Here is a 14,205-nt window from a genome sequence, read left to right on the forward strand (position 1 = left end):
ATGGGTCACTTGATGACCATCCTCATTATCATGAATTCTGAACCCATGAGACATGCTGTTTAGTGTTTTGCTCAATGGATTCAATGCTAAACAGAACCATAGAGCGCTGAAGGAGTTTCCTTGAAATATACCCGTCGTAAAGCGTATTGATTCAGCTATTCTTGGTTGTCCATGATCAAAATACTTGATTCTTGTACCCCAGAGCCTCATCGCATGGCTTAGAAAGTCAGTAATGCGTGGACATATTTTGTAAAGTTTTAAGACTTCAAGCAAATAGTCATGTGGAACGAAAAGAAACGCTTGCTTGTAGTCAATGTATGCCATGTGTAAGTTCCTTTGATGCTTACGAGCTTGAGTCATGGCAGCAGAGTCTATAGTGACTAGATCTTTACAGCCTCGTAAGTTTTGACAACATCCTTTTTGTTCTTTTGTAAGAATGTCATTCTTGTCACATTGAGAATATACCTTATCTGCAATGATAGCTGTAAGACATTTATAAATTGTTGGAAGACAGGCTATCGGTCGAAAGTCAGATAGTTTTTGAGCGTCTGGTTTTTTTGGTATCATATACGTAGTACCTTGGAGCATAAAACTTGGCATCAAATCTGGGTGCTCAATGATCTTCTGGAAACACCTTGCCAACGCAAGATGCACATTCGTCAGCTACTTGTACCAGAAGTTGTGCACCATGTCCGGACCTGGAGCTTTCCAATTACTTGCCCCCTTCAAGACAACTGAAACATCCAAAGCTGTGATGTTTGTCAGATGCATTTCTGGGCTATTGCTTGCCCTTGCTTCCTCCAGTTTGAACCACGCAGTGTCCAAATTGCATCTGTTCATTTTTCCCCAAACGCCCGACCAGTAGTTAGTCATATCTTCTAATTGAGGGACTTCGGTGCCTTGGTGGTTATTTGGCTTTACTCTCAGTTCACGATAGAATCTTCTTTCATCTGTCTGTAAGTTTTGGTTTTGTTGCTTTCGTGCCTTACTTTTCTTGTACCGACGCAGTCTGGCAGTAAGAACATCAAGTCTCTGTCGTTGAGAGTCTAAAATTTCATCCAATATTGCTGGTGTTACTGTCTCGATGTGCCGAGGGTGGATGATTTTTTAACATGGTTCATCAGCTTTCTGGTTTTCTTTCCTTTTTAATATTGAGTTTGATTTGTTTGATTATTATTATTTTAAAAACATTTCTGTGGCGAAATGTTGTCACAGGCTTATACTGCCCAATATGTCGGAGGCATTTTTGGTTAGAGTTGGATTTTTATTTGATCATTTTTGCACGGGGCTCTCCCGGTATATATCATCAGTCACGGACACATTTTTATAATGCAATCAAGTGATCTGATGAGAGCAGTCTGCCCAGACATATTGGACAAAGCCTGGTTTTTACCCCATCATTGACGGACTGGGTTGCAGTCAAGTACACGATGGGGGGACCTACAGCTTAAGGTGGGTTCGAACCACCAGAACCTCGGTAAAGGTACATTGAAAAATTTCCAGAGGTACTGGCTCAGGGATCGAACCCCGGACCTCTGAGGTGAAGTCCAAGTGTCTAACCAACTGAGCCACCGAGGCTCAATGATTATTATTATTATTATTATTATTATTATTATGTTTTTACAAATAACATTTGTACTTTAGGAAATCTCTAAAGTCTGAAGGGTATTTCAAGACTGAACTATGTGATTAATTTCTACGAGCTTTTAGAATAAACTATAAATTTTATATTATTTATTTTACTTGTGAAATACGATACTAGAAATTATATTGTAAAGAAAAGGGATTTCGAAATAAATAAGGTTACTTGTTTTGAAATACTGTCTGGTTCAATCTGTACTTGCATGTTCTGGGTCAATAGTTATAATATTTATCTGAATATAAAATATTTAAAAATTGATAGTTACACGAACTCTTACAAGGTCAATCAGATATCGGATTGATAATTTTGTTCCGATTGATTCGGATTAAAAGTTCGGATAGAATAGGATTAATTTTAACCGATTTCGATCGTACGAAATGGAGAACTTTTCTTGGATTGGTTTAGGTATATTCGGATTGGTTCGAATAAAAATTTAAGAATGATTCGGATCGTTTCGGATTGAATTCCTATACGAAACTTTCACCAGGTAAATTCTAGGTTAAGTAGAAAAGACTTCACTCTATGGCCAGACGTTTTAAATGTTATTTTGCTCTGCACGTTTAAATTTGTCTGATTTGAGATGGATTTGGTCATAACCGTATTTATAAAAAACATATGTATCCTTATAAGAATTGCTATTCAACATTATCAAAAATTTTATTATTTTTAAAATAAATAATATGATTTTGCACATATGTTATCGAAATAAGGGTTCATAAATAAGTAAAAAATTAATTTAATGCCTAAATTAATTTGGATTGATATGATTAATTAACATTTTCTACCTTAAAATTACAAGACACTTCAAAGATTTAAAAACTCTTCCTTTCTTTATATTGAAATTGTAAATATAAATTACAATTATACATTTCTTTGCACATCTTTTCTAAACCGAAAAGCCAAGTCAGTGAAAACATAATAATTTTTAGTTATTTCTTTTGAGAAACTGAATGTTATTTGGAATTTATTGTTTTAAAAAGTTCATTAATTGGATATACTATCCCTCTCATAATCAAATGCTGAGGTAAGTCTGAGAAAATATCCAAAATATCAACCTCAAATGACCAAATAAATAATATAATAATAAAAACGAAATTACACGAAAATTACACAAGTTTGGAATATTAAACGGAAGAATGCGAAATTGCTATAGGGTGTAGAAATTTTCGTTATAAAATAGACATTTATGAGCAGCCGGTAATTTCACCAGTCTGGAGAATTTTACTACTTACACAATCACAGAATTAGGCCTATAAGTAACTTCATTTTAAACAAAATGTGGAAATTTGCTTTCTAACCTGTAATTTCATTGTGTCTAAAGTAAGATTTTATATGTGTAAATTTACAATTTGAAGTGCAATTTTAAAACGTATTTTTTACAGTGCACTCTTTTGAAAAAGAAAATGGGCTATTATAAATTATACTTGCATGAAAATTACAACTTTTGGCTAAAATGGATGGGCATAAATATGCAAATAATTTGTAGCAATTAAAAATTGGGTCTATTTTTATATACGTTGTAGATCATTTTAAAGAAAAGGTTTGATGAATATTGAGACCAATTATAATTTAAAAATTTCCCGTAGCCTAGCCATTTTAAAGAATTTAAAAACGAACTCATTCAATCTCACATTTTCCATTGTCTGCTTTTTTATAATTCTCTTTTCTACTTTTATCGACTAAAACATTGCGTTAGTCCTTATAATATCTACTGGATGATTATCACTAATAAAAGGAACTGATTTCAGGACAAAACAAGCAATGCAAGGAAATATGACATTCCAGCAATCTTTAAGTGTAAGATTAAACATCATACGACCAAGTCGAACTCAAGTTAAGGAATTCCTAGAAGCACATCCTCCAAAGCTGACACCAGGCATCAAGTATACATGTTTAATTTTATTTCATTTTGTAACCCCTTCTTCACACCACTCCCTTCCTCACTGAGTATATATATATATATATATATATATATATATACATAATTGATAGAAGCAGTAAGAATTAACCTATAAAATTTATAGAGCTTTGGTGAGTGCATTGCAAGCACGGAAGAAGGAAGTGTTTCTTGTTTCTGGTGGATTTCGTTGCTTAATTGGGCCAGTAGCCAAACAACTAAATATTCCTTCGGTGAATATTTGTGCAAATAGGCTGAAGTTTTATTTTACAGGTTTGTAAATTTTTTATATCTTTAGATTTAGTTTACAATTTTTGAACCAATGTACTACTTTTTAATTAATTTAAATTATATTATTTTATTTTATTAATTGTAAACAATGTTAGACTCATAAAATATTCTGACCTTTTTTGATAGAGATCACTGTTGTTGAAAACCCAATGTTAGTGTGTTCAATATAGTCTCTAGAAAAACAAAACCATGATTTACTTCAGGACGTTATTGCGTCAAATTATATGCTAACAAAAGTAAGTACGTGAAGGGTGTATCAGCTATACGCATTTGAAACAGATCGAGTGGACTTAATTTTTTAACGGGAATTTTTCTATTTTTGTGTAGTAAAATCTATCCAATCACTTTAATTGTCAGTTGATGTCACACGTAATTATTTAAAGAGTAAAGAACTCGATTTGAAAGAATAGGAGCTTTGAGTTTTAATTCATCACTTTGTAACATTTTCAAATTTAATTTCATTCAGTTTATACTGCCTAATCCTGAACTGTGTTTGTTAAAAACGAATATATTCAATTTTAAACATAGGAAATTGAAAATTTCTAAATTTGAGGCCTAACTTGATCATTTCAAACTAAAAAATTCAACAATTGTTAATCGGAATGTTAAAAAACTTAATGGCTATTCCAAAAAGCGTTCAGAATTATATCATTTTAAATTGGAAACATTCCACGTTGAATTATTCTCAACTTTGTTTAAAACCGAACACGTTAAATTAGTGGTGGGAATTTGGAGAATGCCCAAATACCTGCGACACTGGGTACGCACCCGGGGTTCCGGGTAATGGGGTAATACCCAAGGTACCCGTACAGTTTTCGGGTAGGCACTTTATAATAATCAACAACATTTTTGACGATATGTCAAATTAAATAGACATTTCTATTTTTTCAATCGTTTTCAAATTGTAATTAATTTTAATTTAATTTTTTTTTTAAATGTAGTAATATGTGTTGCCATTGAGATTGCAAAATCAAATAGCCTGAATAGTTGAACTGAGATGAACTTCTATTAAGAAGTTGATCCGAATAGCATTTCTTTATTATTGTAACAAATAATTAAAGTAAACATGGTGAAAAGGAATATTTATATCTAGTCATATTACAGTACCCTCTCACTTATCGCGAAAGGCTGGGACTGGTATCAGCGTCAAGTGAGTTCTCCCACTACATCAAATATCGATCACCCCTTGCGTTTTATCATCTGTTTGATGGGTTGAAAAAGTTGAACGTATTCAAAAAAGTTAATGTAAAATTTTGACAGTTAAGTAAACGGTTGGGAAAGACTATTTAGTGGTTATTATACAAATTTTACCTAAGAAATATTTTTAAACTTAGTGTTTTCTTACAAGTTTTCTTTGAAAAAAATTTGTGATACTTGAGAACTCTGGATAGGCATTAACTTTTTGTAAATGTATTTCAAATATAATATCGCGTCATTTTTTTTTGTCTAGTTATTTAACGTCTAGTTATTTACAATGGTAAGAAGTGATATTTAAAAAAAGTTTAGTCGTGAAATGCATTGTTAAAATACATTTTTGTGAGTTAGTTAAAAAAAAAATAAAATTGGAGGGTCCGCCGTCTAACCCGATTAACTGAATTTTTCAAAAATTTTACACGACGAAGGAAAATCGTTGTTATTTTTGCAATTTGCAATATTTTTTTAAATTGTAAATTTTGTTTTCATTTACTAGAGAAAAATAATACACGTTAGTTTTATAACATTTGAATCTAAATTAAACGCTATATAACAAGTATAAACTGCTTATATGTTATGTATAAGGAGTCCAGCAGTCTAAACTTGTTATCTTTAGTGTTATACCCCTGATTTTCTATTTTTTTCCCCGGGCTCGCATTTTTCTGCGTTGTTTTTCCAGCTGCCTGCAAGTTTTATATGTCAAAGTCTTTGGAATAGCAATTCAATTTCGAAAAATTGTCAGTTAACAGGTTCAGACCGCGACCCTCCAAGTGTTTTTTTTTAAATTACATTATCAGTAATATTGTTTACATTCTAAAAATGATAGAAGACGAATGTTTTTCAGACATCTGATTTTTGAAACAAGATGTTCCTTAATAAAAATTTTAAACAAATTGATTAACTGAAAATAAATATTAAAAGTGATTTTTAATTATATTTATTTTGTTTGTGAAAATAGGTCTATGATGAGTTGCACTTCAAACGTCAAAATATTCTCGCATATCTAACCTTACCTGTAAATGTTACTGGAAAGTTGTGGTGGAATAAATGGATTTGTTCGTTTGAAAAATTTATTTTAAACATTTATTTTGAATTGTTTTGTAGTCATTAGTCACTTTTTTGGTTATAAATTAGAAGGCCTCAAAGATTTGAAGATATTTGAAATTATTGTTGGGAATCCTGAATTCCTAGTAATTTGCCCTGAATTATTTTAAATTCTGTGGAATTCTCTTGAATTTTTTATTCACTTTAATTCTTTAAAATTTACTGAATTCCACTTAATTTATTGGATTTCTTTTAATTTTCAAAAGTTTTTATTTCATTGATCCTGAAGTCTTTTTCCTCGCCTTCAATTCTTGGACATTTTATCTAATTCTTTCGAATTCCCTTGCATTTACCTAAGTTTTTTTTAAAGGTACTTAATCCAGTGAAATTTTAAAATTATTTTCAATTCAATTGAATTTTTGTTTAATTCACCTTGAATCTTTATGAATTTCATCGAATTATCAAGTAATGAAGAAGAAAAAGAATCTGTAAATATTTGTCAAGACATAATAATTTGAAAAGTATTTTGTTTATTATTTAACGAACTTGAAGCAATAAATCCGATTTTTAATCATATATTTGCCTCATATATTTCCGATCCATTCTTTTTAAATAAAATATAAATATTTCTAATTAAATTTCTTAAGTTTTAAATCTATTTTACCATATTCAAAAATATAATTTTGCTTGTGTAAGATAATTCATAGTTTCATATTTATACTTCTGATGGGAGGGCCCGGTTTCATTAAATTCCAGTGCACCAAAATGTGCGTACTTAACCGCTAGGCTCAATTCGGACCTAGAAAGGTAAGGGTGGTTGACCGTGGGCTTAATTTGAGTTCGCCCATTTGTTCTTGACACCGATGCATCAGATTTACCATGTATAATCCATGATTTTTGTCGTTTAGGATTATCGTAATGTATCGATTTTTCATCACTGATAATGGTTCGATGTAAAAAACTCTTTATTTTGTATCGCACGATTCGTTTCAGCAGCACTTCTGCGAAGGCTGCTTTTCTGTAATAAAAGGAGACCTTTAGAAAAGGTGGAAACTTATGCCCATACTCATTAATTGTATTACTACAAATATGTATAATATTTGAACAATAATAGGTATTTTTTGCAACTAAATTTTTCAATTAAATTTTTTGCTGATTGCACAAAATGATATATATTATTTTTTGAAACATAGAAGGCATGATTTCGATGTGTTTTTAACACTGAATCCAACAACGGCCTCAATTATCTGATAGTCCTAATGGTTCTCAAGTTAATCATAAAAGACGAAGAAAAACACGGCAAATTAGGGTTTATTTTCTTCTTTTTTTAAATGCAAAAAAAGGAAATACATTCTAGCATTCACAGTTCTTAAAATATAGTGAAAATAAGAACGTTGTGAAATGTCGAAAATATTTGGATTTGGCTGAAATGAAAACTTGAACCCTAAACCTTTATTCTTACTTTAAAAAATTTCAGTACATTACTGTAGAGTTTTCAAGAACTATTTTTTTACTGGAGCGCAGTAGTAGGCCGAACTTTCGCATCGAGCGAAAATCATGGGCGTCGGAGCTCTAGCAAAAAAGCAACTCCCGAAAATTCTACAGCAACGTCCTATTATTTTCTTTAAGTAAGGGTCAAGGTTTAAAAGAGAGACAAGAAAGTTCTTTTTGTTGTTCACATTATACTCCGTTACTGTAATAACGGTAAATGATACATTTTTTTTAATTTCCTGAGGCATTTAAATACGAAGAAAAATCACATTTCGTTTGAGTAACAAATTGAACTTTGTATTAAGATTTCAATTTCCGTAAAATGCTCATTTTTCGTGTTTCTTCTTCGTTGTTTTTGAGAATGTCTCGAGAAAAATGCATCGAAATCATGTTTCACATGTTTAAAAAAGATGACCTTTTTCATTCTGCACAATGATTAAATAATTTAATACGAAAGTTAAGTCGAACATATCTTTTAAAGAAGGCCTTGTGGAAAAAAATTTAGGCCAGATTCGAATTAGGTACAAAGAAACGTTGCACAATGCAAGTATTTAAAAATCGGTCTGATTAAAAATCATATAATTTCATCTAATAATAAGTTAGTGAAATTTAAAGTGATAAGAAAGGTTTTTATCCAAAAATTTTCATTCCGAAAATAAATGTACTGTTAATGCACGTTTTCCCGTTCATTTTCCCTAATTTTCATTGTTTCCTGGCCACTTTAAGGCCATGTGATGAGTGGGTCACGTGGCCAGATTCCTACATTACCGACACTTTTTATTTCCAAAATTGTTTTCATACGAAGCGCCACATCGAGTTAAAAATTTCGGATAATAAATAAGAAGCACTAAGAAAGTTGGGCCTGGTCCTACATTTTTATAATAATGAAAAAAGTTTTTTTGTACATAATTTTTTGTTGTTACTTTTTTCAAAATTATTAAAATTTAAGACCAAACCCAACTTTCTTAGTGCTTCTTATTTATTATCCCAAATTTCCACTCTATGTAGCGCTTTTGTGAAAATAATTTGGGAAATAAGAAAAAGTGTCGGTAAGATACAAATCTGGTCACGTGACCCACTCGTGATATGGCAATAAATGATTTAATTTGTACTTTAATTTTGAATAGTTTCAAATAATAAATTTATCAGTTTCTAAAATCAAAAGCTTGAATGGTTTCATTTTTATTGACCGTGCATTTTTTATTAATTATTATAGATCTTCATTGTATTCCTGTACTAGCAAGGAGACGGCCATGCGAGTTTTTTTTTGTTTTGATTCGTTTTTTTTTGCATTAATAGTTTTTTATTAGATAATTTATTTGTTCAAGCGCAAGACGCACTCTTTAGTAAGTTTCTAGGAAATCCGTTTTAAAAATCCGAACGTTTTATATGGGTTGTGAGAGAAAATCTTTCAACGACGTGGTGTGTATTTATATTTATTCAAGAAATTATCCTACACTCTCAGAAATTTCTTTTTAACGATAAAGGAATACTTTTAGGGTTAAAGTGCCATCGTTTGAGAATTAAGTTTGAAAACAGATTCAACGTATGACGTATTCTGACCGAAAAATAATTTACGCGCATGCGTGTGCGCATGCGTGGAATCGCATCACCGCGCTTTTTAAAATACAATCGTTTAACCATTAAAGTGCCTAATTTTAGCGTTAAACTAGATCGTTTCAGAATGAAACGAATCCTCTTTTAAAGTATTCTACTTTAACGAAAAGGAATCTTAAGGATTTTATGCATTTTACAAAACTTAGAATGTACTGGAAGGCCTTTGTCTGCAGATTGTAAGAGGTAAATATATACTCAATAGCTTTTTTCTGAAAAATAGTGTATAGCAAATTATCTTCTCTTGGCGACATTAAGCAGACCAACCTTAAGTCTGCATGGAGTTATGTGTTCGTATTTAGGAAAATTGTAGATAAAACGGACCCAGGCATTTAACGCGCGCTCGAGCTTTAAATTTAAATCGTCGGACAAACCATCATATTCTAAACAACCGTAATCAAAGTGGGGCAAGATTAGACTTTTACGCAATAGTATTCGAGTGGAGATGTACACACAGATATACACCAGATCCGCGGTTTAGACACCCGTGCTTTAGCTATTCCTAGAAATTTTGCAATATTATATATTCCAATTGGAAAAGATTCAGGTGGCCCTGATAGTTTACGTTTTGATTCCGCTAATTTAGTTACAAGGTCAGTGCGAACCAACCCCGACACTGTAACTAAATCGAGAGTTAGGTTTAGCTGTTGTACAATTCTGTATATATTCCTCGAGATGCTCTTGTAGCTGCTCTTTAAGGATAAGGTACGTTTATGGAAATATCTCAGATCTTTAACTACTTTCGGAAAAGGGATCGAGAGATTCTCGATACAAAGTGTTGGAAATGATGTAAAAGTTTCAAGTGACGGAGATAAAGTAGGTTTACTAACAATTAGCTGAGTCAGAAAGACCACCACTAATATTAATAATTCTGTAAAACCGATTATTAAAATCGGATATAAACTATTTGATGACAGAATTTGAATCATTAAAAGATTATAACTTTTGTAGGAGTAGCTTATGATTAACCAGATAAAAAGCCTTCGAAAAATTAAACAAAACAACAATCGCGATTTCGCTGTTGTCCATTGCTAATTTGTCTTTTTCCAGATATCTGGAAAGATACAGACCTGAACCAAAGCATTCTAAATAGGCAATAGAATAGGTAAGATAATTGAAAGGGCAAGTTCAATAATTTTTATGGATATTTCATCAATCTCAATGGCATTTTATTTGATTTCCGGTATTTTTCCAAAAGTGTTTCAGGTGTGATGTCATCGAAAAAGAAGCCAGAGTAATTAAATGTTTAATTAAGAGGGATAGTGGAAGATGATAAGTTTGGGACTGGGAATGTAAAAAAAGTCTAAAATGTCATTAGGATTAGGTGTAAATGTCTAAGGAGATGAAAAAGATCTTTCTTTTTGTATCTATTTGCAATCTCGTTATAATTGTATTGGTTGAACTCACCTCTAATCTAAGTTTGAACTAGGTTCCTTAGTTCACGAAATTGAGTTAGTATTATGCTGCTTTATGTTCTTTTTTCAAGTCGGCGCTTACCATCACGTTCCCTTATCAGACTTTATTAAATTTGGTACGAACGTGTAGCGGAGAAAATTTGTTGGATAGGGTGACTAATTAATTAGTCAGAGTGTCGATTTTATTATTTATATCTGTATCTAGAAATTTTTTTCCAATCATACATCAATAAATGTTCGTGAAATTTATGTTCATAAACTTTAGAGTTAGACTAATTGCCAAAGATGCAAAAGATTAGTGCGAAATAAATCAAAGTTCCCGAAGATCCTTATCGGATTTCACCGAAAATTCAAAAGCGCTTATATCAATGGAAGGTTCTCGGAAGAAATAAAACAAAAAATTAAATTTTGTCACCAAAAAACCAGCCAAGACATCCATTCGTACCTAACGGAAATTAGAAAAAATTTTACTAACCTATACACAAGAAAAAGACGCGAATGGAAATTACGTAGAACCTATTAAAACCTTCGAATCGAATACAAAATGTACATTCGAAGGAATGATTTCGAAACTTTCGAGCAATTAGAAGATTCAGGTAAAGAATGGGAAACTGAGCTAGCCAAGTCAAAAATTAGAGGGCAAGTATTACAAATTACTGAACGTAAAATTAAGGATAGAAATGAACAAAAACGTAACAATAATAACGGGAATAAAAATAATTCAGAAAATAATACAGATTTCAGAGAAAATTAAAATGTTCGAAATTATAACCAAAACGGAAACCAAAATAATCAGGGTATAAAACATTACAAAAATCGATTTCCATTCTCACCATTTGGACTTCCATCCCTACCTTTTTTAAATCAATATCAACAATATTTCAGACCTAACTTCAGACCTAGATTACCAACTGGTTTCCAACCTTGATTTCAATCAAATTTCTAACCTAGATTCCAAAACAATAGACCAAGATATATATTCAGTTATTATAACCAAATGTTACCAACGTTTAACCAAATGACATGAGCCTCAATTCAAGGCCAAGATAACACAATCATCTAATTCCTAAAAGAAAAAGCGGAAAATAGTTCAGAAAATAATAATTATAATAAACAAAATATCCAAAAAAATAAATTACGGGATTAAAAACCAAAAACGTCATAATAATTCTAACGAGGATTTCCAAAATAAAATAAATTCTGACTAAGATAAAAATCAGAATTTAAATTCGTGCACAAACGATAAAATAAATAATAGTATTTGTTATCATTGTGGATTAGCGGGCCATTTTAAAAGAGAATGCCCACATTACGCGTACAGTCAGAGAAACTGGAATTGCGGGTATAAGGGCCAAATATAGTATAACTTAATACCGAAACGCCAGAATTTTTTAATTCGGATAAAGATGAAATAGGCATCCTAGGCACAGATACTCTAAAAACCCTACGGATGACCCTAAGCTATGACACAGAAAATTACAAGGTAGCGAAATCCCCTTAGCAATTATCAATCCTAACCAATCCTCAAAAATGAAAAAACGCTTAAACTCCTACGACAAATCCTACGAAGGATATCCCTAGCCTCATAAGCATCCCGACGAGCAACACAATTCAACCCCTCGAGAGCATTTAATTTAGGCAAACCTATAATTAGGAAAAAGGACAAGAAAAATAATTCAGGAAAAATTGATTATAATGACAAATATGAAAGCGAGTACAAAGATAGCGATTGCAATCTTTGGAAAAATAACAAAGGTACTATTCAGTAAAAATCCAAACTGGAATCTCAAAAAGCTAATGAGATATCGGAAATTGATAACAGAGATCAAGGGGTAATTTAAAAAATAAAGCGATCAAGCTCAATAATATTTTAGATAGATTATATCTCAGAAGCTATTGTTCAAAACAGTTTGAAATTTGTACATTGTTTTTTTTTAGGGTAGATCTCTTGAACGAAGAAATAAATCGTCCGTTCAAAATTAACAGAAATGATTCTTTACAATTTTGTCAATATTTACCACAAAATAAATCTATTTACTTTCTTCATGTTTTGTCGTGCGATAAACCATTTTTTATGTACAGCTTTGTTAATAATATAATTTACCTTTTCCTTACTTTTTATACCTATTCTTTATTAACAAAAAACCTTAATTGACAAAATTATTTTTTTTTTTTGCGTTTATTGCTATTCTCTCGCACCACGTTTTGTTTTTACTTTCTTAATATTTTCTCGTAAGATGAGCCATTATACATCCAAGACAAACGACATATTTGTTATGAAGCTATCCTCCCCTACAAACCACAATTTTTAAGTTATTCGCAATAACCTTTTCTTGTACCGTTTATTTTACCGTAAACAGTATCATTATCTTGGTTAGCGTTTCCGTACGTGATGCTTATTGTCTATAACATTTATCGTATGTAGAATTATTATTTATTAATGATCTTATGAGCAATATTGTTTTTATAAATCGACGCTTCGCTCAAATTTGTAAATTTTCAAGTCTATATTCGACTTTAAACTGGTACGTTGAACAGTGTATTTATCCGGTTCAAATTATTTTTCTGTCGTCGAATAAGAAGAGCAAGATCTTTGCTACTCGGTTTTAGCCGACAATAGGTTTAAGGTTCCAGACCGTTGTATATTCGACAGACAAGTATCTTATAATGAATATAATTCACTAGGTAATTGACATGGAATTTCATAGCCTTAAAATGTTAAATTTAAAATACAATATTTCGATATTAAATATTCTTTTCTCATTCCTATAACTTTCTACATTACTGAATTTGATATTTTCTTGTACGACGAGCCATTTTTTATTTACAGCCTTATAAATAGTAATTTTTTTATAATGCTATGATCAAGTTTACCATAGTTTCCATGGTTGCGTTCGAAACTTCAAATGGATACAAGTATTAAAACAACATAGGTTATGTTACATAGTAATTACAAATAATAAAAAAGTTTCAGGTCAGCCCTGAAGATGTGAACTGCAATGTTCACGAAACGTCGGCAAACAATTCGTAGTAGTTTTTTACACGAGTGAAACCCGAAATATCTCTTTTTATCAATAATAAAAGTGTTTAATTAATAATGCAGTGAGACATGTGTACTGAGAAGTAAACGTCAATTGTTTTCCGTGCCAATAACATTATGGAATGGCTGCTGAGTGACAAATACTATAAAATAGTAATAGTATTCTGCGATCCCAATGGGCGAAGAGTGAATTGTGTTTAACGCTTATTTGCGGCAAAAAAGGTATGTTATGAATATATAGAATATGTATTAAGTAATGTAAATAAAATATTACATGCGTAAACTTTAAATTTACATTACCTGCATTTATTTACAGCGATTAATACAAACACGTGAATCCGAAAATAACCTCGAAATAATGACAGATCGGCACGGCTTGTTTATTCTACTTTCTATTGTTTATTATTTGCCAAAGAAATGTTTTGTGGTTTTGTATGTTTATAACTGACAGTGCCGGCAGTAAAGTGGGACGATAGTCGTGGGGGCTAAAGCGTAGGCTTTGGACCCACTCCTTCGGCTTGCGGGTTCGATTCCCGCCTCGCACTCTGGAAGAGTCTCGGTGGACCATGCGGTGAAC

At 31.6% G+C, this 14,205-nt stretch overlaps 1 protein-coding gene across 2 annotated transcripts in view; it reads left to right on the forward strand.

Annotated features, from left to right (window-relative positions):
- The window catches only part of LOC117182217 (phosphoserine phosphatase), a 48,983-nt gene that overhangs the window by 11,107 nt on the left and 23,671 nt on the right, over nt 1-14,205 (forward strand). For both annotated transcript variants that reach the window (XM_033375298.1, XM_033375299.1), the window contains exons 2-3: nt 3,391-3,525; nt 3,667-3,812. In XM_033375298.1, coding sequence (XP_033231189.1) covers nt 3,391-3,525; nt 3,667-3,812 — 281 coding nt within the window. The remainder of the gene's footprint in view (nt 1-3,390; nt 3,526-3,666; nt 3,813-14,205) is intronic.

This window comes from Belonocnema kinseyi, chromosome 10 (genome assembly GCF_010883055.1).
Source record: "Belonocnema kinseyi isolate 2016_QV_RU_SX_M_011 chromosome 10, B_treatae_v1, whole genome shotgun sequence".
In the NCBI taxonomy this organism is placed as follows: domain Eukaryota; kingdom Metazoa; phylum Arthropoda; class Insecta; order Hymenoptera; family Cynipidae; genus Belonocnema; species Belonocnema kinseyi.